The 26,559-nt window shown below is 43.0% G+C and overlaps 1 protein-coding gene across 2 annotated transcripts in view; it reads right to left on the bottom strand.

The window, feature by feature from the left end:
- Positions 1-1,473: 1,473 nt before the first annotated feature.
- Positions 1,474-26,559, bottom strand: part of PDGFRB (platelet derived growth factor receptor beta) — a 78,807-nt gene continuing 53,721 nt past the window's right edge. For both annotated transcript variants that reach the window (XM_035105655.2, XM_060271638.1), the window contains 13 exons: positions 25,784-25,878; positions 24,648-24,780; positions 23,671-23,775; positions 22,919-23,029; positions 21,292-21,445; positions 20,474-20,652; positions 20,122-20,231; positions 16,303-16,425; positions 13,607-13,718; positions 12,206-12,305; positions 11,672-11,777; positions 11,024-11,271; positions 1,474-10,443 (listed from right to left, as the gene is read on the bottom strand). In XM_035105655.2, coding sequence (XP_034961546.1) covers positions 10,308-10,443; positions 11,024-11,271; positions 11,672-11,777; positions 12,206-12,305; positions 13,607-13,718; positions 16,303-16,425; positions 20,122-20,231; positions 20,474-20,652; positions 21,292-21,445; positions 22,919-23,029; positions 23,671-23,775; positions 24,648-24,780; positions 25,784-25,878 — 1,712 coding nt within the window. In that variant the 3' untranslated portion in view covers positions 1,474-10,307. The remainder of the gene's footprint in view (positions 10,444-11,023; positions 11,272-11,671; positions 11,778-12,205; positions 12,306-13,606; positions 13,719-16,302; positions 16,426-20,121; positions 20,232-20,473; positions 20,653-21,291; positions 21,446-22,918; positions 23,030-23,670; positions 23,776-24,647; positions 24,781-25,783; positions 25,879-26,559) is intronic.

Genomic DNA, 26,559 nt, shown 5'->3' with positions numbered 1-26,559 from the left:
TGGGGTGACAAGGCGGCACCCCATGGGGGCTCACCCAGCCGCCGCGCAAGCAGCCATCGCGCCGCCACCGCTGCATGTGGAGGATCCGCCGTTCGCAGCTGCAGCCGCGAGCAGAGGACCCCGGCACCGTCCACATGGCGCTGGAGCGGCACCGCCGGCAAACCGCTATGTACAGCACATGTGCAGCATCGCTATGTATGGCACATGTGTTGTATGTAGTGACACTGCACATGTGCCCTACGTAGCGACGCCCCGCCCTGGGTGTCATGAAGCCTTCGTTCGCTCCTGCCTGGAATGTCCTACTTTTCCTTAGGATGTTGGAGGGTATGGCGTTATCTGACCCCCGAGCCATTTGAAGGCAATCCTGTATAGGGAAGTTGTGTTTTTTTAAAAAATGTTTAATGTTTTATTATGTTTTTACATATGTTGGAAACTCCCCAGCGTGGCTGGGTAAACCCAGTAAGATGTGTGGGCTATAAATAGTAAAATTATCATTATGGAATGGGGCACCCCTGTTTTCATCAGGAAAATGTTGGAGGGTACAGTGTAAGCATATATGCCTTGGGGGTAAGTGAAACTGCTGCACTTGAATTCTGGGGCACTCATGGCGTTCTGAAACTAAAGATATGCTTTAAGAAGGTAGGGCAAACAAATCTTTCCCATGGGGAGTCTGAAGAGGACCAGGTAAATTGAAGGAATTCCACTTAAAACTTTACTTTTAAGTGCATGGAAATAGAAGCAAAAGGCAACTGCAAACTAAATAATGATGAAACTGAACAGGCACCTCGTAACAGGTGATGGTAACATTTCAGAACTCACTTCCATTCAGAACATAAGAAGACTACTTCTGGATCAGGCCAAAGGCCCAGCTAGTCCAGCCGCCTCTTCTCACTAGTGGCCAACCAAGATGCCTGTGGGTCCTGAGTATGAAAAGCAAAGGTAAGCGTACTTCCAAAAACAAGATGTAAACCTAAATCCTTAACAAAAGTAATGAAAATTATTGAATAAAGATGCCAGCATACCCAGTAAGGCTCCGTCAAAGTCTTGGATGAGGTCCGAATCTGATGTGAATGTTTGTGACACTGTAGGTGTAATCCAAGGTGCAAATCCCAGTTTAATATGAACAGTTTGCTACAGGGGGGAATCTGCCAACTGAAAATGACCCTCACTTCCATCGGAAGGGGATGCTTCTTGTTTGGGTAGAGGAAAAAGAACTTGCCTGCAATGTCAGCCTCCAAGCAGGTTCTGGCTTATTCTTCAAGCAACCAGGTGGGTTCTGATCAAGATCCAATTAAGACAATCTGTGTCAGGTGTAAGAGGCCCATAACATGACCCAGAAAGTGTGTGTTATTCCAGCAGAAATTATAAACTTTTATATTTGCATATATAGGCAAGGTTGCAACTGAAAACATATATATCTTGCAATAAGCCGATTTGCCTTTGAAATATCTTTAACGGAAAACAGCTTACAAATTCTTGCTTGACATATGTAAGAACTTTTAATGTTCAGCAACACAGGAGCAGTTACACACACACGTGCAGTTTGCACTTACTAAATGGAAGCAGCGATAAATTTAAAACTGTTTTGTGACGTTTTCAAGAGCAAACTCATGGAGAATTAGTAAAAATAATTGGAGGCCCTTCGTAAATGGAGCTCCTAAGCTGTAGCTTACTTAGCTTGTGCATAAATCTGACACTAGTTCTGAGGTAATTTTTGTTTGGACAGCCCTAATGCTCAGGTAACTTCATGTCTGCTTACATTTGATGGATGTCCATGATTTTCCCCACAGCCACTGAAGTTTGTTGAGTTCTTTTCTTTCCCCAGAGACTTAACATAAAAAGGGTTTGTATAAATGCAATATTTTTTGATGGGGTAAGGGTGATTATTTTTCCTTCTTTGTTGACTCAACTATTAATGACTGTTGGTGGACAGAGCTGCCAGTCTTGACAAGAACATCTCAGCCTCCCCCTATGAATCATGCCTTTGCCAATGAAAAAGCCATCAAACTGTTCTCCTCAGCTTAGTCGCAGTTGGTACATTTTAGGGTCTTAAAGCAGGCTCATTTTACACTTGCACATGAATCATCTTCTATCAGCTAATACAGTTTACTGACACAAGCAGGAAAGAGGTCAAAAACACAGCATGCTGTAGCCACAGCATCAAATTGATTTTAAGGGCAATGGTTTTTGAGAGCTTCAGCTAACTGGATGCGCCAAGGATGCTAATTTTATCTCCTTTTTTCAGGAAACCATCTCATTAGTCACCTGCACCCAGGTTGCTAGCAGACTTCCAAGAAGATGCATTAAAATAGCTGTTTTACAAGACTGAATAATTTTACTAAATTAGTAATATAAGAGAGAGGAAGAGGGACAAGATGCTGAACCAGCTGTTGCATTGAATAATCTGCAGTAGCTGAAACATGGCACAGGAAATGTGAGAGCAGTTCAACCAGGACAGGCATACAGATGGTCTTGCAAATGGAAAAAAAAAATATTGGATAACAAATAATCATTTAGACCAGGCATGAGATGCCCACAGACCGAGTGATGCTTTCTACAGCTGATCTTGGCTGGATCTAGATACTTCAAAGAAGCGTTTCAGTTAAACACAATGTAAACTTTGTATGAGAAATCAGGTTGGCAAAAACGGAACTCCACAGCGCCATCTGGTGTCACAATGTTATAATGCATATACAATGCATATGAAGCGCCTTTTCTTTGCCAATGTAGCAGAGTCCCTTGTGTCCCCTGATAAAGACCAATCTCCTGGGTCTGGGTTACTTTTGGTTATTGCCCTGTGGCTGGGTTGCATTTTTAGGTGAGCCACACAGTTAGTTGACTGCATAGAATTTACACATATATATGCAAAAAGCAACAGCCCCTCCTTTCCCCAGGACAGATGGGGGTGATTATTTATTTAATGCAATTCATAACACCACCCCTTTTCTTTCTTCATGGAACTCAAAGTGGCATACATGGAATTCTCACACTGTCTCCCATCCAAGGACTGGCTGGATCCAGACCAAGCAAGGTCCTCACCTTGCCTGACCATCCCAGCACTAAGGCAGCACTATGAGCCTTAACCTTTGATGTAAAATATAAGCTTGGTATTACACCTCTCACTTTTCCTCAGCTGGAGAAGAATGTGCAACTTAAGGGCAATTTAAACATGAACATTCTCTGCACAGATGGCACTTCCATATAGTAGGAAATAGCATACATATGCACATTTTGCAGAGTCTGTATGCTGTTCACATGCTCTGGGAAGCTGCAAACAAATGTATATGATCATCATCCCTGATGATGAACACACATTTTGCATTTCATTTTCCCCATGGAAGTGGAGAAGAGCTCTCATAGTTCAGAGATGTTGGATGGAAGAAACATTTTCAGGCTGGCCTCCAGTGTTGATTTATGCTAGAGCGAGGCTTGTATGTTGTCTCAGGTGAAGCATTTTCATTGGACACTACTTGAATGCACTGCTATAGGCAAAATAGGTCCTGGTAAATTAATTGGTAGGATTCCAGATATTGGAGGAGCCCTCAAAGTCTTGGCTCACACCTCTCAGCGGTGCATACAAACAACAGACCAGGTCTATGCTGTTGGCAGACCTGCTTGTATGCCTTCTTACACACCTAGACAGCACCTGTAAGCTCTTCTTTCCACTTACCTTTTTTCATACAGCCCACTGAGTCTTCATCTGCTCACAGACTCCCTCTCTCTCTCTCTCTCTCTCTCTCTCTCTCTCTCTCTCTCTCTCTCTCTCTCTCTCTCTCTCTCTCTCTGTCACATGCACTCTTTCCTTGGTACTGCAGATAAGCTCTCTCTAAGCCCTGGAGTTATATTAACCATGTTCAACAAAGAGTCTTGTGGCACCTAAGCATATTAACATTCTTCCTCTCAATGCTGTTAATTCATTTGCTAAGAAATTTAGGAGAAACCTCCTCAACCCCCCCAATGTTTTCTAAGAAATATTCTTCTTCTTTGGCAATCATTCATAGTCGAGAAAGATTGTCTTCCATAAACACGGTTTTAACAATGGGTCCGTAAGTGACTGTGGAGGCCAATTCTGGATCCACACGTCCTTCCACAGTGGGGACATTGGTTTCCAGGCGGGAGTTGATCACGGTGTGGATTTGCCAAGCGTGCCTTCCTCTTGGCATATGATTCTCCCTTACGTCCTGAGATCGAGTTTTTTCAAAGCCCATGACACCTTTGGTAAAGGCTGTTCTCCAACTGGAGTGCTTGCAGGCCAGTGTTTCCCAGTTGTCAGTGTTTATACTACATTTTTAAAGATTTGCCTTGAGACAGTCTTTAAACCTCTTTTGTTAAGATCACAGAAAAGCCCCAGGGTTTTTAAAAAGAAGCTCTTTTAATTTTAAAAATCTTTTTAGAAAACATATATGACAAGTTTACAGCATAAAAAATAATATCTCACTGGTATAAATGTGGTTTAATAAGAGTCCTAACATACATTTGTAAACCTAGGATATTATGTCTTTGGTACCTTAGTTCAAGACACCTTTCTGTATTTCACTCCCATGATTGTGTACAAAGGATTAAAAATACAAGAAATGGATTCCCATTCAGAGATTGCTGTCAGTTGCTATAAGAAAGAGTCTCTATGGCTCTGCCAAGAGACAAGGATTGGGAATGCCAAAAAGGTGCCTGGAAAGTAGAACAACTTCCTCCACAAAGAGGAAATTTGATGGATGAAGAGGAAGAAACATGTTGTGATTCATTTCTAATGTTATTTTCCCCCTATTCGTTACTTTAAGATACATGTAACAAAACAAGAATAAAGTGGACATTTTTGTAGATGTCAAAGATTATTAAATCCAAGTTTGATACACACAAATGGCAAAGTTCTTCTATCTGATTCATCAGAATTAGTAGCAATTTTGGCCATTTTGTCTCAGATTCTTTAAATTAATAGAAGAAACATAACATGGAACTGACCCTTTTAAGGTGTTCAGATTAATTTAATACTGACCATATAATAACTGCCTGTAATAATTGTCAATAAGATTTGCATTATGAGTGTCTGTAAAGAAAGTAATCTGAGAAAGGATTCCCTTTTGCTTGGAACATGTGCAATGCTTTACAAATCAAACGGAACTGGTTTGATTCTCCAGTCCTCAATTTAGTGTTTACTGGTTTCCAAACTGTTTTTGAATGGTCTGCTTATTTCAGAAAGCTGGTGAGACTATGAAGAAGGGAGCTTAAATGCCAATATTGGCCAACTTCAATAACATTGTTTAATTGCACTTCTATCTCCTGTCTTTCGGTCTACGAAGGACACGTTGGCCATTGGAAAAGTAGACAAGGCAACTCATTGTCCACCATACTAAAGACAACTAAAGTCCACCATAATATGGATCACACAACAGAAAGTAAAACTCTGCCATTCTCTACACCCCTCACTTAATAAAAACAACACAGTCAAACAGAAATGGAAAGGCAGAGACAAAAAAAACTGTATACATATCAATCTCATAAGCATTTCAAAGCACAGAAAATATAAAAAAAACACACGTAATTTTGTAATGTGACAATATTCCTCTGGTACATTCTGTCTATATAGCAGTAGTGGGTGGCTGGAGAAAGGTGCTTATATTTGAACTGATAACAGTGAAACAGCTGTAGATTAAAATATCACAGAGTACTGTATACTAATATGCTAGAAATGAGACCAAGATTGCAAAAATGGATTTGAGACATTTCTAAAATTTAGAATATTGGTTAGACAATATTCTAAAAATATAAAATAAAGCCAAGCAAACCCAAATGACAGTAATGCAAAAATACAAAACAGCAAGGGACCCCTGGGGGAAGGAGACTCATAGACCAAACCATGGCCATAAAAGTTGTGGAAACAGAAGAGTTCTTTGGTTAAGTACCTCCTCCTGCCTCTCACTCTAGTCTTGCCAATGTCAGGGGGCTAATCCGCAAAGCTCAGCTTTCTTATATTAGTGTGAACGTTTTATTAACTAGAACCCATTGCAGCCGGTGCCACCTGGCAACTGGGGCCCAGCAGGTATGAATGAATTGCAGTGTTTGAAAAAAAAACATGGTACCCAGCAGTCTGAAACAGTGGAATGGAAATGCCCAGTGACTTCAGATTTCCTATCTGTTTTTTGTTGGTGAGGAGTTTGGCTCTGTGCAAAAAGTGATGCCTATTCCTCAATTTCAATTGTTTTGTGTCCTTGCTATATAAGCTATGAGAACATCCACTGGTGCTGCTTCAACCCAGGTGGGGTGGGTGGGTACCTTGGCATTTGGCAGTGTCATTTGGCTGATCCACTGGCCTTGGCTAGAGTCATTTTCACTAGCAGCAACACTGTTAAACCACCGCCTTACCAAGATGCAAAACTGAAGAATTATTCAGCTTAGTGGAGCAGAAGGCAAATCAGGTTGTCCATCCTTGACAAGGAACCTTAGGTGTAGCAGAACATATCTGCCCAGCTACAACTATAGCCCTCTGAGCTATATAAGTAATTATATATGTCTACTGTGCTCTTTGGGACACAGGTGGCGCTGTGGGTTAAACCACAGAGCCTAGGGCTTGCCGATCAGAAGGTCGGCGGTTCGAATCCCTGTGACGGGGTGAGCGCCTGTTGCTCGGTCCCAGCTCCTGCCAACCTAGCAGTTCGAAAGCACGTCAAAGTGCAAGTAGATAATTAGGTATCGCTACAGTGGGAAGCTAAATGGCGTTTCTGTGTGCTGCTATGGTTCACAGAAGCGGCTTTGTCATGCTGTCCACATGACCTGGAAGCTGTACGCCAGCTCCCTCGGCCAATACCGCGAGATGAGCACCGCAACCCCAGAGTCGGTCACGACTGGACCTAATGGTCAGGGGTCCCTTTACCTTTACCTTACTGTGCTCTTTAAAATGCTGGCTTGTATTTCAGGTCACACCAAAATCCCATCACAGAGCATAGGAAGCTGCCTGACCACGGCAGACTAAACTGACTGGCAATAGCTCTCCGGGATCTCAGTAAATGTCTTGGCCAATGCCAGGGAGACCGTCTGCATGGAAAGCATTGTGTGCTGTTGCCACTGGGCTACAGGTCTCTGACCATGGAAAAGTACTATGCACATTGGGCTAATACTGCTTAAGCCAGCTGGGATAAACATTGTCCATGCTATGGTAATATATGAACATGGTGTAGTTACTATACTACACAGCACTTAAAAAGGAGCTATGCCATAGTGGTCTTACCTGTCCCCACCCAGAGATATTTCCATCATATCAGTGTCCTAAAGTAGAATACCAATAGGTCATTTCTACAGGCAATATTATCAAGTAGGTAACTACTTTGAATTATGAGTGTAATTCAAAGACTGATGGAAAAGGATGTGTCTTTCAGTTGGAAAGAGATAAACCTGGCACTGCCCATGGTTTATGGAATATACTTTCTCGCTGCCATAACACTGATCCTTTTAAGTGGCACATTCTTTTGAAAACACCCCCTGCTTCTACTTAAATCTAAATGTCTGTATAACAAGAAAATGGACAGAAAATTAGCAAATACAACATTGGGAGTGGGGTAGTGGTAGGTACTAATGCCTTTTTTTAAAAAGTCACCATTACGGTAAATGTACTGAAAAGCCATATTTCTCTCTATCTCTATCTCTCTCTTCCTTCCTTCCTTCCTTCCTTCCTTTAAAATATCCCTAACTTGACTCACCACCCCTCCCCCATCTATATCTATGGTACGAAACAAAATAAACAATGTTTTGTTAACACCAACCAGAATGAATATTTAGTGAATTGGAGGAGATGTTAGAGCCAGCTTTGGCAGGAATTGCTTCTGTTAAGGAAGGATTCGAGAAAAAGCAGTTTTTCAACTGGGGGATTTCTGGCTGAGGCAAGTTTGGAGTTGATCTACAGATTATGAAGAATGAGAACAAAATTTGACAGTTTATGACCACAGTGAGAAACCATATTTTTGAAACTCTTTGCATGTAATAGGCCAGCACTCCAAAGAGAAGGCTACACAGCTCCGCTGTGCTATACATAGTGATCTTTTTTTTTACAAGGGAGAAAATTCAAAGTGTGCCGCCCCCCCCCCACCTGTAATTTCAAGTAGCATGGGAAAGAACTCTGCTAGCTCATTCTGTCTAAAATGTAGATTAGCTCTGAGGCACACTGGCAGGAATTTTTCATGATTCTCTTAAATAGAATATATTGAGAACCTCACCTACCATCTACTGCTCAGCTTTGGAGTAGAATCTCCTCTGCCCATCCTCATCATCTCCCAATGCTCTCTGCTTAAAACAAGAAAAGAAAAGGTTCTCCATATAAGTCTGATATGAGATGCAGGCTATGGCATATGATAGGCTTGGGTGACCTGGTACCCTCCACTTGTTTTGGACTAACTTCCATCAGCTCCAGCCGGCATATGCTAACTGCGGCTGATGGGAGTTTCTACTGCCACACTGCAGAAGACAATTATTATCTCAAGGAGATTTGGGTGGTGCCCAGCAATTGGCCCTCTCATGCCCAGATAATGTTTAAAAATCCTGTGGGTCTGGGCCTTTAGGTGGTTACTTATGTTTATTCCACAAACTAGTAGTTTCTCGCAGTTCATCATGCTGAGACAGCACTGCATGGGAATCATTTCCTTCTAGATAAGCTTTCACAGGGATATCATCCTGACACCTGCTATAGGGAGCATTAGCTAGCTCTGGAAGTGATCTATGTTGACTTCCTGCCAAGTATTAGTTAGTCTTTCGCTCTGGTGGGAAACTGATGTATCACCCAAATTCTAGCTGTGTATATATACCCCCAAGAACATCATTGTTAGCCAGAACCTCTATACTAGGCTACCTGGAAAGTGCTGTCTACTGGCCAAGCTCCACCTGCAGGAGTCATGCCCACTGTCTGTTGAGGGACTCTCCAACAGCATCATGGATGTACGAAAATGGCAATGCAGAGGTTTTCTTTGGGCTGTTTAATAAAATCTTCAGCCTTCACCCCATTGTGTTCTGAATCCAAAAAGAACCATTGCCCCTTCGGGTGCAACAGAGTTGTAGTCCAAAACATTTGGAGGGCATCAGGTGGGCAAAGGCTGCCATATGCACAACCTGCATTTTTCCTGAAAGAACCTGCCAACGATCCTTTCCCCTTAGAGGCAGAATGGGACAGACCAACGACAACTGCTATCCATCGACCTCCAAGGTAAAACAAATATAGTGCAGTTTGCCTTTCCTCGCAAGGTACACTAGCATCTTCCTACTGGCCTCAGAAAGACCCACTCGTTCCTTTTAAAATTAGAAGTATGATAAAAAGACAGGATGCAGAGAAATGTAGCCGTGGACTGTCCTGCTGTTGCCACAGCTGAGTCATTAGTTGATGGTCTCCATTTGCTCAGTATGTTCTTGGGCGATAAAGTTGTGGCTTTAGGTCTAGTCTAGACAATCTCTGATCCTTGAGATCTATTAGTACCTGTAATCCACGGTACCTGTATCTGTACCATCATTCTCGTGATCCTGGAACTACTCAGCAAAAGCAGTGGAGAACCAAGGCAATGAAGAGCAGAACCCGAGTGAAATGTCTGATGTTGCTCTTCTGTTGGTCATCATCATAATACTGCCCTGAACAGAGAACCCCATGGAATGTCTGTAAATTGGATAAAACTGTGGGCAGATCACTTCTCTGTGTCTCCTTCGCTAGCAAAGCAAAAACCAAAAAAACTGCCCATACATACGTACATTCATACCCCATCCACACTTTCAGGATAAATTTTAAAAGGTGTAATTTAATCATCCATTGATTAGAAAATTCATTGAACAGTTGCTGGCCTCAAAAATAAGCCTGCAAAAATAGAAAGTGAAACAATTAGAGTAAAGGCACTCCTCAAGAGAACCACTGGAGATTTTTCTCTTTGGCTTGATACAAGGGGGACATGCCTTATTGTGGAAAGATTAGTCTTATATGAAGGTTATTTCCACTCCAGCAATAAGGTAGTGAGGCTGTCAAGCAAAGAGCGACATTTCTCATCATGATAGCCTTGGTTAGCAGAGACAAGTATGAATGGAGAATGAATTCTGCATTAGGCAATGGAATGAAAATAGTCTCAGTTATGAAGCGTGAGGAGCCATATTAACTTCTACTCAATCCTGGCTGCAGAAAGTCTCTTCAGTGTTACAGTTTCTGGGTTCTGCTGTGGGCTGAAGAGAATGGAAGATAATGGCATATTGCAGTATGGCTAAAGGAGAGGGAAGCACCAATTTGTGACCAGAACTCCCCGGCACCACCATGCATGCACACACGCTCTCTCTCACACACCTCTCTAATAATCCTAGCAGTCTAGCTTTGGTTCTGGAGCTGCTGCTTCTTCTTCTTTTTCTTCTTCTTTTTCTTCTTCTTCTTCCTGTGGGGCTAGAGGGCTGTCACAAGATATAGTAGACGATGTGTGTGCTTCATTCAGTGAAGAGCTAATGGTGGAAAGAGCAAAAAAGAGAAAGAGAAAGAATCAAGTTCCAGCTTTAATCAGGAGTCAATACATTACGAAAGCCTTAGCTGGGTGCCATGTGGGCTGCCATTCTGGTTTCTGAAACCAGTTCTACTTCTTAAAGAAAATTCCATAAGAAGCTTTGGACAACCATGTTCCCCATCTCCAAAATGGAGTAAATATATGAGGGCCCATTCAATGACTATAGTGAAAGGTCCTTCAAAATATGGGTTTCAAAATCTGCAGTCATTCTACCTAAGATTATTTTCTCCACTTGTACTTCATAATCATTTGGCTCTTCGGCAACCACCAATTCAAGGTGTTCGAAGTGCCCTGATATTTCAGGATACTTCAACAGGAAGAGCAATAGGTGAGAAAAACCTTTGGGAACCACCACTTCAAGGCACACAGAGCCAAGACTAATCCACTCGGCTTCCATACTGGTCACTGAGTATAAAACAGTTTAGTCTACTTCACCTGCCAGATAACCAATTGGTAGAACAGAGATAATGGAGGTCTGGGAGTGAATAATATCACAGTGAAAGAAAGATTAGGATTCCAACCTTGCCCGACTGCTGGAGGTCTCCTGCAGGTTTTCATTGGCTCCCTCTGGTTTAAGGTCCGGCAAAGGAATGATGTAATCATTGTCCAGTCCATTCTGTTCAACAGCTGTATAAAGGACAGCGCCTGAGGTGGTGCTGGAATTGATGGCAGTGGACCTGGAATTGTTGAGACTTGAGTTCCAAGGCCTTGTGCGGACAATAGCAGGGTGGTCGCTTTTCAAGAATTCTTCATTGACTTGTTGGTACTTCTGCTCTCATATAAGGCAGATAGGACAGAAAGTGCTTGTGAGTGCATGAATACCACATGTAATGTTTCTGCACATGGCATTTTCTTAAGGCAATGCTGAATTTTGTTTTGTTTTGAAATATAAGGACAGCCCTGATGAATCTACAGTTTCTTAAGAGCACAAGTCTGTGAAAAAGGCTAGCTCCAGATCTGGAACTGAAAATGGCAATGAAGAAACCAGAATCATACTAGAAAATATAATGTTAGACAGCCTACTTCCCCCACCACTTTCCCTCTACTCCCAATCTTTTGCACAATCTGTTGCACGCTGATGTCAACAGTCACGGACTAGTTTAGAAATGAGGCTGTTTTCTGTGTGCTCCTCCTATCATTTTTATCCTCTCAGCCCAGCCCAACCCTACCTTCTTATAGCTGTCTGCCAGCAGGTTCCCCACGAGTACCACCAGTTGAGAGAAAGAAGGTCGGATCTCAAATTTCTCATCCCAGCATTTCTGCATGATTTCATAGCTGGAGAGACACAAAAAGCAAATAATAATAATTTGGGAAGTGCTATACTGGCTTGCTGATCAGAAGGTTGGTGGTTCGAATCCCCACAACGGGGTGAGTTCCCATTACTCAGTCCCTGCTCCTGCCAACCTAGCAGTTCGAAAGCACATCAAAGTGCAAGTAGATAAATAGGTATCGCTACAGCAGGAAGGTAAACAGCATTTCCGTGCACCGCTCTGGTTCGCCAGAAGCGGCTTAGTCATGCTGGCCACATGACCCGGAAGCTGTACGCTGGCTCCCTCAGCCAGTAAAGCGAGATGAGCGCCGCAACCCCAGAGTCATCCACGACTGGACCTAATGGTCAGGGGTCCCTTTACCTTTTTATACTGAGAGAAGGGAAGGGAGTTTTTTCTGTACAAGATAGGCAAACATATGCTGTTAACACTTACATCTCATCAGAAGCATGTGTAGGCTTGGACATACGATAGCCACGTTTGATAGCATTGTAGAATTGCTCATTCATGGGCAGTTCAGGATATGGAGTCCCACCTAGGGATAAAAAAGGAGGTCAAGCAAAAAAAGTTAGTGGGGAAACTTCTGTATACTGCATGCCAATGCCAGCACCACTCCATTCTAGTCTCTTTATCACTACCAGTACAGCAATGGCAATGTCAACAGGCTATTGTTTGGTGGCCCCTCTGAGGACTGCACTGGCACTAAACATGAAATGTATCACATGGACTTTCAGGTCAAACTTCTTCATTCACAAATTGCCAGTACAGGGATCCCAGCCTGTATCAGAATGCTGGCCCTGCCCCATCCCCACTTATCCCTTTACCCCTACTGTGGTCTTATTTCAGAACAACGGGTCTATGCCTGCAATTTGCATCGGGGGGGGGGGGACTCAAATTCACTCCACTCTGAGTTTTTCCTCAATGCAAGCTGGATGGATAAAGGATTATAGTCCTACTAAGCCCATGCCATGGTCCCAGTCTAGCCCCCCCACAGGAACATGGTCAGTGAATGAACTAACAAATGATGTGATTAACTTGCAGACCCAGGCTGCACACTCCCAAACCCCCCCACCCCACTCAGGTGAGCTACCAATAAAGAAGAACACACAGTTGAATGGGACTGAATCAGGCTACAACTTTATTGACTACAGATGAAGTGGTTTGGCATAAGCATTGGGTAAGCATTTATTTCTGGGCTGCCTACTGGAAATGACATCAGGGTCCACCCGGCAGCAGGGATTCCTATGACTTACATCAAATAGGGGAATCCCCACAGGGATCCCCGCCTCTAGGAGCGCTGAGGCCCAAGCCCCCCATCTGGGCAAATTGATAGAAGCAACTCCATCACAGATCCCTTCAACGGGGTACCCTATTTCTGGAGGGGGAGGTGAGGGTACAACTAGGCAAGGGTACAATTAAGCTAAGGTTACCCAATGCCTAAATCGCCACTGAGCTGGGTGTCAGAGGCTGGCATGGGCTGTTGTAAGTCCCCCCCCCCCCCGAGCCCAGCCCTCCATGCCAGGCTGCCATTGGCAGCTCGCGCTCCGGCAGGGATCAGACCCTAACACCCAGTCCTGCATTGTAGGCAGGAGGGGAGGCACTGGCCGTCCTGCAAAGCCGCTGCATCCCTAAAAGGGGGTAAGCGGACATCATGCATAACTTAGTCTTTAGCTTGAAAGATGAAGGATTCTGGGCTTGTGTGAAGGTACTTATAGTGTGGCATGAAACATACGTAGATTAAAGAGAGTGAGAAACATTGTTTTCATTCCGTACACAGGAAATCCAGTAAGTGGGATGGATCAAACAGAGTCTGGGTGACACTGACCAGTTGCTTACCCAGAGTGAATATTTCCCAGAGGAGGATTCCAAAGGACCACACATCACTCAAGGTAGTGTAGAGGTTGTTGAAGATGCTCTCAGGTGCCATCCATTTCAATGGCAAGAAGGTCTATAACCAAAAGACACAGCAGAAATGCAGTGACCTTCAATGAATTTTCATCTGTTTGCTAACAGTGAGGGCCTTCCATGTGACTTTTAATGAAACCTACTCTGTAGCATGGGATAAGCCACCAGGTATTCTATTTAGGATTATGATATATTCCAGGGAAAATATATGCATGGAGACTTTTATGGACATAGACTTCCCTGCATAGAAATCTCTGTGTGTAGGCTTCCCCTGCTCAGACATCCATGTTCAATACATGAGCATCGGGGCTGGGGGAAATGAAACCAGAGAGCAGTGAAACATCAAGGACAGGGCCTGCAGCACATAGAATCCCCTTCAGCATGGCAAATCCTCTTCACATCTATAATGTGTGAAGGGAGTTATTGAGGTTCCAGTAGTCAGAGCTAAATGCTTAGAAACACTCCCAGTCTGGGCATGAACAGTCAGGTTTAGTCAGTGTGCCTGATAGAAAAGAATGAACATGATGAACATAAGAGGCTCTGGAAAAAAGGGACAGACATACAATTCTTGCTACCCTCATTTCCTGTTTCCAGCCCATACTTATTTGTGACATATGAAACTAGCCTGCTTCTGGTTTTCTCTCTAGCAGCTTGCGTGCTGCTTTCCTATTACAATTCCCTGAACTCTGAGTGGGCTTATTTGTGCAACCAGCATCAAAAATAATCTCCAGGAAGGATTGCGAAGGACCACAGTTTCATTTCCCTGTTTATCTGAGTGGTCGTGTAAGGGAGATTCAGAGATGTGCAAGGTGACTCACAATGGTTAGATTATTTAAGCCTCTGAAAACCTCAGGCTGTGCATTCACACAATCAGCTCAAGACAAAATAATCAGATATGTGGCTCTTGATGATAACTGCAGAGTGCTTTGAGCCTTGTGTATATGGGTATTTTTTTATTAGAACAAAATGCTATCCAGTAACAGCAGGAGCCAAACGTCTCAGTGGCTGCAATGTAAAGGAGAAAAAAGCGTAGGTGCCCATATGGTTGTTTCAGTGGATATTTGGGGTAGTCCCACATATAGGAATGTACCAGCACAGACTTCAGGCTAGAGCTTCTAGAAAGTTTTCGAAGAATACTCTTTCCATGCCCCATCCACCATAGCCATCTGTGCTGAGAAGCCTCCTTGCTCAGCTTCCCAGAAATTCGGGAAACCAAAATTGGTAAAGCTAGCATGGATCAGTTAGGATGCAAGGAGTTTTGTTGTCTAGTATCTAGTAAGATGACTCATTGAATTAAAAGGGAACAGAGGAAATGCATAAACCATTGTGAAGCAATCCATTGTTGAACACAGGTCATGAAGGGCTTTGGTGCAGAATCAAGAAAATGGATGTGGGCCTTGTGCTGTGAGAAGGATAGAGGCCTAGAGCTGAGACATGCCAGTCAATGTCGTATAGAGGAGGAGATGGAAGGCAAAGATGTGAGAGGAAAGGAGCAGAAGAACCCAAAGTCAGAGAGGGTGCATCCACATCCATGCAGGAAGGGGATGTCCGGTGTGCAGATTTGAGGGGTGGAATATACTGCATTCCAGAACCGAAATAATGCTCTGTTACCATAGTCGGAGACAGTAATGTTTCTGAATACGAGTTATTGGTAACAGCAGGAGTTAGGGAGAGTGCTCTTGTGCTCAGTTTCCCACAGGCATCTGGTTGGTCACTGTGAGAATGAGATGCTGGACTGGATGGCCCATTGGCTTGATCCAGCAGCCTCTTCTTACATCCTTAAAACAAACTGGGATTAAATAAGGGGTATGAAGACTAGTGGGGTCAGAAGGAACCATGTTTAGCTGGGGTTCCTTGTGAATGTAGATAAGATCATGAAGACCAGGTTCCTTACAACTGATGACTTCTGTGGTCTCAGCATCAGCTATTCTTTTCCTGTGAAGTCAATATCAGAAATTTTGGTGTGAAAAAAGTGTCCTAGGAGGGTTTCAGGGCTTCCTGAAATATTTCAATGATTGGAAATTGCAGAAAGGTGGGAAGCTCTGGTTGCTTTTGCTTCATACACTTAGGAGGCTCAGCAGCTATAAGAGACAAATGGTTGGCAGCACTGTTCTAATAGCATCATGCATTGACCAATGAGGGAGATGGGGCTGCTCAGTAGGTCCAATGAAGTTCTAGAGATTGCATTAAAATTGAAGTTATAAGAGGCATGGTAACCATGAGAGCTCTGGACTAGAGGACTTACTCATAGCTAATGACTAAGTCAATCTTCAGGAAGCTGAAGCATGATCATCTAGGGAAGCAGAAGCAAGTTCTCAGGGGGACTGAAGGAGGTTTTAAAATGAAAGCTGGATGAGCTGAATGAGATGGAGAGATGGAGACAGAGAATCACAAAGGAGGTGAAATTCTTGTTTGGAGCATGAAAATAATTTATGGGCCATATATAACTTGGAGCTTGGAGGTCCATTTCTCAGAAAATAGCCTTCAGATGCTCTGTAAAGAGGTCAGGAACCATTTTTGTAAGTCTCTGTCAGAGGTTGGAGACATCTGTCATATGGCCCTTACACAAGACAAGACTCGTGGAAGTTCAGAGGGACACTCAGAGTCCATGTAATTAAGTCACTCACATTGCCTTTGGAGATGTAATTTGAATCCCGCATTATGTCTCTAGCTAGACCAAAGTCACATATCTTCACCAGTTTCCCTTCGCAGATCAACACATTCCTTGCAGCCAGGTCTCGGTGCACACACTGTGGAATAGGGAAAAGACACAGTGTATAAACTGTTAAACAGTTATGGTTTTTCAAGAAATCTGCTTCTTTCTGCAGGAAGCACCTTCAGAGCAAAGCAGCATCAACAAGAAATCTTTGTGAAATAGTAGTGAGTGCACTGTGACCAAACAATGGGAGGAATTCAATGTCAAGCTAAGGAAATTGTTCCATCAGTGCAAGCGTTTCAGCTTGCCTGACACAATTATTCCCCTCTCCCCCTGCTATACACTAGTCTGGGGATTATCCTGACTTCACAAACCAATTTTGGGAGCATGCGGGGGAATAGACGAGGGAAAACCTTGTTGGAAATCTCTGCACAGGGCTTCCACTAATAGAACTTGTTAGGTGAATCCTGCCCAATAGCTTTACAGACTTTGAGGACCATCCCTTCCATGAGGCAGATCTCAGGCGGCAGATACTAAGGAGCAGTGAGGTGACAGACAACAGAACTGTGTGTGTGCCATGCAGCCAGCCCTACACTCCTTAAGCTAGCATGCTGTCCTCAGATGCAGTAGAGGACAGAATCCCATCACCAGTGTGGAAGTCTCTGCCAGTCTGGTGTTATTCCATCCCTGCTATTGCCTGTGGTTCATAAATTTGTGGGGCTTTTCTTCTCCTGACAGGCTGCAGTTTCTAGTTTAGCAGGGTTTTGTAGTGCTTCAAGTAAGACCCTGAAAAATCTGAATGCAATCAGCCCTAATGCATAAGACACACATATTTTAAAATGACTGATACAGGTTTGGAGCTGCTTTATTAATGATGTGGAAATGCAAATGATTAGCCAACCCCTTTACAAAACGGGAAGAGGGGGTGTAAGGCTTGCTGTTCAGAACATTTTCTTTTTGCAGTGTCCCTTTTATTCTTGACACTGACTACTGTCATAGAATCATAGAATTACAGTGCAGGAATATGCAGCTGTCCCATATGGGGATCTAACCTGCAAGCTTGCCGTTATCAGGATCACACTCTAACCCAGGGGTTGCCACCCTGGTCCCTACCGCCCACTAGTGGGCGTTTCAGGATTCTAGGTGGGCGGTAGAGGGTTCTACGGCTCAAGCTGAATCCTCCTTCCATTGAGCACTGGTGGAGGGCACAGGAAATTTTACCATCAAGAAAGATGCATTAGTGGGCGATAGGTATAAAAAGATTGACTACCCCTGCTCTAACCTTTGATTTGCCTGGGGTGGTTTTTTTCCATTTCTCATTTTTCCAATCTTAAATTTAGTTCTCCACATTTCCACATCAACTTGTCATTTATTTTTTTAAGTGTTCATGAAAATTTACCAGCTTTTTATTGTAGATTTATTCTATTGTATAAATCTCTATGCATTTTATTTATGCAATTTTCCTTAAAATAATACATTTTAGTTTGCTACTTTCACTGACATATGCATTTTTATGCACATCTTCCCTTAGTATTTATACAGTACATTACTTGGCTGGAGAAATGCAATGCAGAATGTGTGCATTTTGAAGGGTGGCTGTGTTGTGGTTCACACATTGTTGTAGGAAGTGCAGATTGGGTAGGTTTGCCTTGAAATGCAAACTCAACCAAATTTACCTTTCCTACTCGGGACACAGGCAAGAAATTGCAGTTTAGGAATCAGAGCAGGAAAGCAGTGAAAATATGCTCTCCACGTTATATATGATGATGGTTGCAAAGGAATAATAATTGTACACAGCCTGAGAATCTAACATTGTGGAATTAATTAACTGTGTTTTCTTGAACCTTCTAGTCTCAGAGTTCATTGCTGAACAGAACCTCTCATGAGGGATGACACCTTTCTTGCATGCAATTGCCTTGCCATTTTCACTTCTCCATTCTCTTGCATAAGCCTGTTGCCTAACAAAAGCCTTTAGATTAGCACTGCTTCAGTATGCTTACCTGCGGTACCATTAATAGCCTGTGGCACTTGTGTTGTATGTGTAATGTTTCAGAACAACTGTGGCTTGCGGGAATGCTCTCTGGGAAATAACCACAGGGCTTAGGTGTGGTAACTCTTAGCAGTAACTTGTTCTGCACGAGTTTGACCACTTTCCCCATGCTTCCCTTTCCCATAGTTGTTGGTTGTTGTTTTTTTTTAAAAAATACCTTCTGTGAAAAGGATGACTCAGCAAGGATAAAAAATAATACGGCATCACTGAAATGCCATTGGGTGATTTACAGTCTGAAGTTATCCCAGTGAAATGGCAATTGTGTTAGTTTGTGGCAGCAAACATTACTTTGCAATTCAGCTTGAAGAATACTTACATTGTCTAAGGGAAGCCCAATGCATGTTATGCCACGTAAGAGGGGGGCTGTGTTTAGTGCGTGACTATATATCACAAGGGCATACATTCAGACTGGCAGTGCAATTAATCCCCTTGAGAGACTTCGTATTTATTTATTTATTTATTTCAATTTTAAAGTAAGTTTAGCCCTCTAAGAGTCAGAGGAAGTATACAGAAATTGCAGAAACCAGTAAGGGAACAAAGCAGTATTTGCAGTGGCCAGGAGGTGGGACTGCAGTGGCTGCATAGCCTTTTGCTTCCCCCCCCTTCCCCCATGACTACGAGAACCAAAATAAACTATGTAAAATATATGCGAATTTATTAACTTGTAAAATTTATACCAGTCACAAAATGTAGGTTTTCTTGGCACAGAACTTGAGTCCCCTTAACAATCTTTTTTAAAGCAGTCTTACATGAACAATGATTTCTACATTGGAACAGGGAAAGTAACTTCCTCAGCGTGGAGGAGGATTGCTTTCAGGAATAGTACTGGCAGATGCATTTTTAATGGTATCTCCTTAGTCCATATTAGCACCGAAAAGACCTGAAATAGGGACTGAGTATTGCGTGACTAAACTCTGGTCTGTCTTGAGCCAAGAAGAGATACTTGTAATGGACTTAAAGGACTTATAAAGCCCTAAACAGCTTAGTACCAGGGTACCTACGTAACAGATCACCTTCCCTACTACAAGTCCTATCAACATGGCCAGCACCTCTATGAGGTGAGCTGGGGGCAGCTGCCTTGGGCAGCAGAAACCTAAGAAGCAATGCCCCCATAGATGCCCTGCCCATTCTGCTGCCTCTGCTGCCACTGGAGAAGCAGCGATGGCTTCTGGCCAGATGTCACAGAGCACATATCTCCAGAAGAGATGGATTTCTATAGTGTGTGTGTGTGTGTGTGTGTGTGTGTGTGTGTGTGTGTGTGTGTGTGTGTAAAATACTTTTGATTTTACAGTGAAGCTAGACTGCATATCATTGCATTATAATAAGTTTATTCATTCATATTTCATTGTATTATAACCCGCTGAAGAGGTTTTGCTAAAAATGTAAGTGGGATAGAAATTATAGAAATTATCTGAATGAATAAATGAATTAACTTATTAAAATGCAATGATATGCAGCCTACCTTCACTGTGTCATGTCTCTGGTCCGCACCCTCATGTAATGAGATAATACTGCCTGTTCCCAAGAAGAAGGAAGAAGCAGCAATGTCTAAAGGATGGCTAGTACCACATGACTCAAACATCCTGTCTCTGTTTATAACAAAATGTACTGAAGCTAGCTGATCCTAAACCCCTCTACCTGCTTCCATTTATTTCATATTCCACAGACATGCACAAAAAGACTTCGAAGCCGGTCATCCCTAGGTATTATTACATCATTCTGAATATTAAAAGTACTTGCATTTTTGGAGGCTAGGAACTCCATTCCATTGGCAACCTGAAAACTAATTCCAACAAGATCCACATAGCTGAGGAGAGGAGACTCATTGATCAATGCCACCTTTTCAGAAGCTGAAAACAAAGAGCAGAGATATAATCAGACATCACACAGGTCTAACTACACCTACACCCACACAATAAAAGCCTTGCTAAAACATGGGACCAAGAGATATCAGAAGTAATATTAGATGCTTACTTCTCCTGACACTGAAAAAACAATTTAAGGATGACGCAGACAACACCTTCAGTTCTGCATATTGGATTTTGAAGCAATTGGTATGACTGGACACCCCTGTCTCTGTCACTTCTCTTACCTGATGGCGAATAGCTGTCCAGTTCATAGGTAGTACCATAATTGGAGGCATCAATGTCCACATATTTGATTTCACCCTTCATATCTGACATGGGCACTGCCATGGGCACATAATCCAATGACTCATCCTTGCTCATATCCATGTAGCCCCCATCACTTTCCACAGATAAGGAAACATGGCTGCAAAGTGAGGGGAGAAGTTTATTTAAACCTTGAAATAATCTTCCTGGTTTCCTTCCTTAGTGGGCATTTTTGTTTGTTTTTTATTTAGTTTGGCTTCAGGGAATTGCTTCAACCATCTGCATTGTTCTTCTAAAATATTATTGCACATCTGGAATGGATCAACAGTTGGCCTTTGATTTTCTACATGCTGCAATTCACGATAATCTCAACGCAGTGAATTGAGCAGTAGAGAGTTACATGCGGGGCAAATGCATATGCATCTTTGCTTTTTTGGAACTGAGTTCCAGGTGGCTCTCACCTTGGGGCAATTCCAAATGTCAGCCCCATGATTGAGGGAAATGCTTATGTAAATCCTCTTTGAGCTAAACAAACGACTTGGACAAAATTGTAATGGAATCTAGATGTCAACACCCTTGATACTGATTGCAAAAGAGACTGCCTTAGAAATGTAGAACTAAAATAAGCACACACACAAATGAAAGGGAAAGCCAGCTCTGTGCTGAATTTGCTATCCTTTAAACTTGTTTACAGAGACGCTATAATTCACAGGTTTCCGTTTCAGAAAGGCCACAATCCTGTATGTAGATGGCAGTGGAATAATAGTAGCAAAAGGGGACAGTGTCAAACAGCAGGTACCTCTGCACCCTGTCCTCAGTGTGGGCATTCCCATACACCTCTGCTTCCTGCTTGGCTTTCTCACTGCAGCATTGCAGGAAGGTGTGCTTGTTCCTGTGCAAGTAGTCCACCAGGTCTCCATAGCGACAGTACTCTGTTATGATGTAGATAGGGCCTGCAGAGAAGAAAAACAGCTCTAGCCATCCAGGTATGAGTACCGCCTTCCTTGAATATGACTCAAGAATAGGGCAGTTGTGGCCTTACAGAAATGGTAATCCACTTCAGACTGCAAGTGCGGGGCTCATGTTGCTGAATGCTTCTACAAACAACAACAACAACAACAGCCATCCCTGTGCACTGAAAACATGCATGCCAGGAGGGATATTCTGTTAAGTGAATCTCTGCTGGCAGTGGTGCAGCTAGACATAGATTTTACCACCCAAGTGTGAAAACTAGGTGTGTGTGCATTATTTCTTTATCAGAGTTGAAAGCAACATTGCTTGCTTTGTCTCCACATGTTTTAAAGTAAGCGGTTATGAAAATCAGCACACTTAATAATGGGCAGTGCTATTTTAGAATGGATTTGTCTGTGTTCAAAGAGAGAGAGAAAGTAACATTCAAGTGGGTTGCTCATTTTGATATGAAGTGTGTATATGATGGGTAAACCCCATTCCCTACAGCTGATGTATGGGCCAATTCATGTATACACCTGGCTGAGGATCCTTCCCGAGTGATGCAGGAGTGGGTGCACAGCCCCTTCTTCCCCAAATCAATTAATGTAAGAGCCAAACACTCTGTGATTAGACCTGTACTTGTGTAAACTTGATTTGAGCAATCTCCCTCTGAAGCACTTGCATTGCATGTTGCCTCCTGCCTGCTATTTGACCACACAACACAGATCCCATGCAAGGTTAGTGTGCGATCCAGGCCTTTTGTTGCTCAAGGCTGCCTGTTTGCATTTACATTTCACACTTTCTGCTTTCATTTATTTAGATTAAGTAGAGGCATTTTCTGAGGAGTTGCATAGATGTGTGCATAAGTTGTTGTGCGGACCTCCACTAGCACTGGTCCATGTTCGTAAGTATGCAGGCCAAACAACTAATCATTTCTATAAGTGTCAGGAAGTGGGCAAGGATCAAAATATCTGTTTTGCTTCCAGCTATTTTGCTGCCCCTCCCTTACTGTGTCTAACTTGTCTTGTTGCGAGATCAGTCTCTATAGTACTAAAGGCCTAGGGGGAAAAGGAAAATGTGGTTTTGAAAATAATGGAATGATTAAAAGTATCAGGGCAAAATAACAATGGAACCATTAAAAGTGCACAACAGGGGGGCCTATCATTCTGGAGGGCAGTCTAAATTAAAAAGGTGGAGATGGTGGATGAACCTTTTCTTTCAGTTCCATATCATGGAGGTTTGAGCAGTGACAGGGCAATTGGCAGGTTTTCTTCGCCTGCCGGAAAACAACCACATGGAACAGCACTTTAGCTGATGGAACAGCAAAGCATGAAACCCTCCTGACTCTCCCTGCCCCAATGCAGATTTGTTATTTTCTCGGGTTAAAATAAGACCTATTAATGATAAACGTTTCAATGTGCATGGAGGGGAAGAGAAAGGCCAAGGGCACAGGAACACAGTCATGAAGCTGGTACCTCCTTTGGTGCAGGCTCCAAGCAGGTTGACAATGTTCAGATGAGGCCCAAGGTGACTCATGATCTTCAGTTCCGACATTAGCGCCTGCTTCTCACTGCTTCTGGCAGTAGCTGTAAGATGGGTGGATCAAATTATGAAATGCAGAACAACAGCTTAGAAGTACTGTACGGGGGGGGGGAAGTGTTCTAGACACATCCATCTTCAGAAAAATGTTAACATCGGATAGACACAGAGAGAGGCGCAGAAGGAGACCAGTAGGAAGAAAGAGCCAACAGGTGACAACAGGTAAGGGGAAGCCTCCTCTGGATTGTACACTTGAGGGCTGACAGCACAATCCTATATGTGACTACTCCGAAGTATTGGGTTCAAAGAAGGTTACATCCAGGTGAGCACAGATTGCAGTATGACCCAGACATCACTCACCTCACCTGGCCACTACCAAAAAGTAGATTTCCATGTGGCTGTATTTCATACTATGGAGTGTTATATTGTGGCTACCACATAAGCAAGCTACATACCACAAGTGATTTCACATCACCTCGGATTCAGGAAATGGCTAAAGGTTACTATGTACTTTTTCTCTGGGGAAACAGTTTGCTTAATGGCATGCTTTTACGCATGTCACATGAGCAAGGCCAGTGAACACTGAAGACAGAGGCAGAAGATGGTGAAAATATATTAGAAAGGCAAGGTGCATGGAAAGGGGGTGTGAACACTTGGCAGCAAGGGGGAGAGAAGATTTCAAACTCACACTTAAGCATTTTCACAGCAACTCTCATGGTAGACTGTGAGTGGCTCAGGCTGTGGGCTATTGCTTCCACCACACGCCCAAAGGCCCCGGAGCCTAGTGTGCGTCCTGCAGCAGGAAGATGAAGGCATATTCTCCATCAGGAACAACATAAGAAAATCATAACTTTAGGACTTTCCAGCTATTAACAGTAATGGGATGAGTCCGCAGAACAGCTGCATGGAAAATGTTCAGCTCTTTACTTGAACGATTGGACAGCATGAGTTATTCCACTGGGGAATGATTAAAGCTGGGAGCTATGATGTCTGGGCAAGAGATGGTTTCCGCATGACCGATAAGACTCCTGCGCTAGCCACGCTTTCTTCTAAACAACATTGGATGCATTCTACTAGGGACCGCTAGGTGGGGAGTTGATTGCAAATTCCACAGCATCTCATTCCTAGCTGCTTATCTCTTTACATATTCTCTAATTATGAGAATAAGTGCCTAGTGGCCTCAATATAATTGGGAACCATTCCCCATTAGTGCATTTGTTGATCACACTCCACCCGCTATTGTATGGTGCTACTTCCTCTTCTTTGCATGGCAGGGGTCTTTCTGTACCGCTCCTTCTAAGGCAGGAACAACTTGCAAATTAATGCTATTGCTGAACAAGTGTCGCAATAGCACGCCACAGCTTTCTGGTTCCCCCTAGTGGTGCATTGACCACTAGATTGGAAGTTGAGTTAGTGCTGCAGCTATTGAATTCTGCTATGGAAACTTGAAGTGCTTTTTCTGTGTACTGCCCTCCAGTATCCAAATGCAGAGGACTGAAGAAGGTGGCTCTACGAGGGACTACGAAAATTATTCCTCATCTTCTGTAGTTTTGGAAGTTGTAGTCCAAGCAAGACATGGAGGTAGTAGTCCTGGAACAGATCTGCCCATAGTGGCACTAACCATTTAAGCATGAATCCTTTCCCATGGCCTGTTCTTCCCCTCACCTAGCACAAGCTTGTCTCTGGGAACCTCCCAGCTGGAGTCATACGGAAGCTGCATGGGGTCCACATAGATATATTCATGTCCATCAGAGCTGACTGACTCAATCACCTTCCAGCGGATTTCATAGCGAGGCTTCTAAGGAAAGGGAAAGGAAGGTGTTAGAAAGGGCTGGGCTGTTGGTATCCAGGAAGCCTGGCAAGATTAGGTGTCCATGTAGTTTTCAGTAAGCACATCCACATATTTCCCCAATCTCCACATATCAAGGCCTCTATCTGAGGGATGGTTGCTGCCTCTCCAGGAAGGCTAATCAGCTTTGACATTATGTGATGACATTATAAACACAATGAACACAGAATTATGCACACCTAAGCCTTTTTGAAATCAATGAGGCTTAAGTGAGCACAGCCATTCTGAAATGTTCTATATCTATAGCTTTATCTAAAGTCTACCACGGAACAGCCACATGAAACCACTTCCATTGCTATTTATCATCTTATCAAAAGGAAGTACTTCCTCAAATTTCCAAATGTCCATTCGAATCCTGAAACCTTCCATTTTTACTAACTGGTGAGGTTTTTTTTTGTTTTTTGTTTTAAAAATAAGTTGGCAATTCATAATGGAGGAAAATTGTTTTACAATCTGGAAAATATATCGTGGGTCTCCTACTAGCTCTGGTGAGTAAGATTCTCCCACAGACGTTAGTGGATTTTCTGGGAATAATTCCTTATTTGTATTCCAGGCTTATTCCAGATGCCCATGCCTAAATCCTTGCCTATTGACAGTTCATAGTGGTAACTGAACTCCTTCAGCGTAGCAACTATTACCACTGGATCCCTGAGGTTCCCTGTAGCTGAATAGCTAAAGTTTCATGGTTAATCAGCCAACCCACCAGGAGCACAGGAACATAGAAAGCTGCCTTGCACCAAGTCAGACTATTAGTTCATCTAGTTCAATATTTTCTACACTGACTACCAGCAGATCTCTGGGGTTTGGGTCTGGAGTCTGTCCCTTCAGGCCCTTTTCCAAATGGTTGAACTCATTCCGTCAAAAAAGGCTTAACAGTAGGGAAGTCATATCACTACCAGGCTCTTTATAGGACTTTCACTGAGACACCGAAAAGAGTCAGGCCTGCTCTTACCTTTCGCCACACAGCAACGAGGATCACCAGGAAAAGAAACATGAGCACCAGCAAGGCCAGGATAACTGAGATGATTATCACTTTGAAGGGCAAATCTGAAACATTAAATGTATACAGAAACATAAGGTCCCATTCTAATTTATAGAATACCAAAACTCATTTCATTTGCTTAGATGTATATTTTTAAGCCACTTTTCAGCTAGAGATGCTTACAAAAAGAGAAATAAAAAGAATAGGCCATTGTTTAAAAAACAAAAATGCATAGACACTGCCAGAGGCTCACCTTACATTAAAACCAGAAACAATGAGCAAACCTGTAATCCTTCCCCACTCAAGAGGAAAATGTCGAGAACTGAGTGGGCAGTGCTGGGACACTCAGGGACATTTGAAGGTGGGTCTTGTGTGTGTCTGATTCTGAAGGTCATGGGTTGGAGTCAACTATCTTTTTACTCAACAGGCTTAAGTTAGTCATGGCCATTCATTTCAGTGGGTCTGCTCTGAGTAAACATTAGTTGACTACAACCCCATATATCCAAGCAAATGCCCAAACAGGATTTTTATCAGTGTAAATTACCTGCTTGGAGCTATCCAAGGTCCTGCAACTCCTGCCAGATACTAATGGGAAGCCACCCTACATATCTGTCATAATCTGTGGGGTTCTACTCTGATCACAACAAGACACCATTATGGACATTATTATTTTTTTAAAAAAAACATGACAGAGAGGTGGAATGGGACTGCAGGTGCCTGACCTCTATGCATTCATAAAATGTCTG

The sequence above is a fragment of the Zootoca vivipara genome, chromosome 2 (assembly GCF_963506605.1).
Source record: "Zootoca vivipara chromosome 2, rZooViv1.1, whole genome shotgun sequence".
Classification (NCBI taxonomy): domain Eukaryota; kingdom Metazoa; phylum Chordata; class Lepidosauria; order Squamata; family Lacertidae; genus Zootoca; species Zootoca vivipara.
The sequence above is the reverse complement of the archived record's forward strand: the minus strand, read 5'-3'. Positions and strand labels throughout refer to the sequence as shown.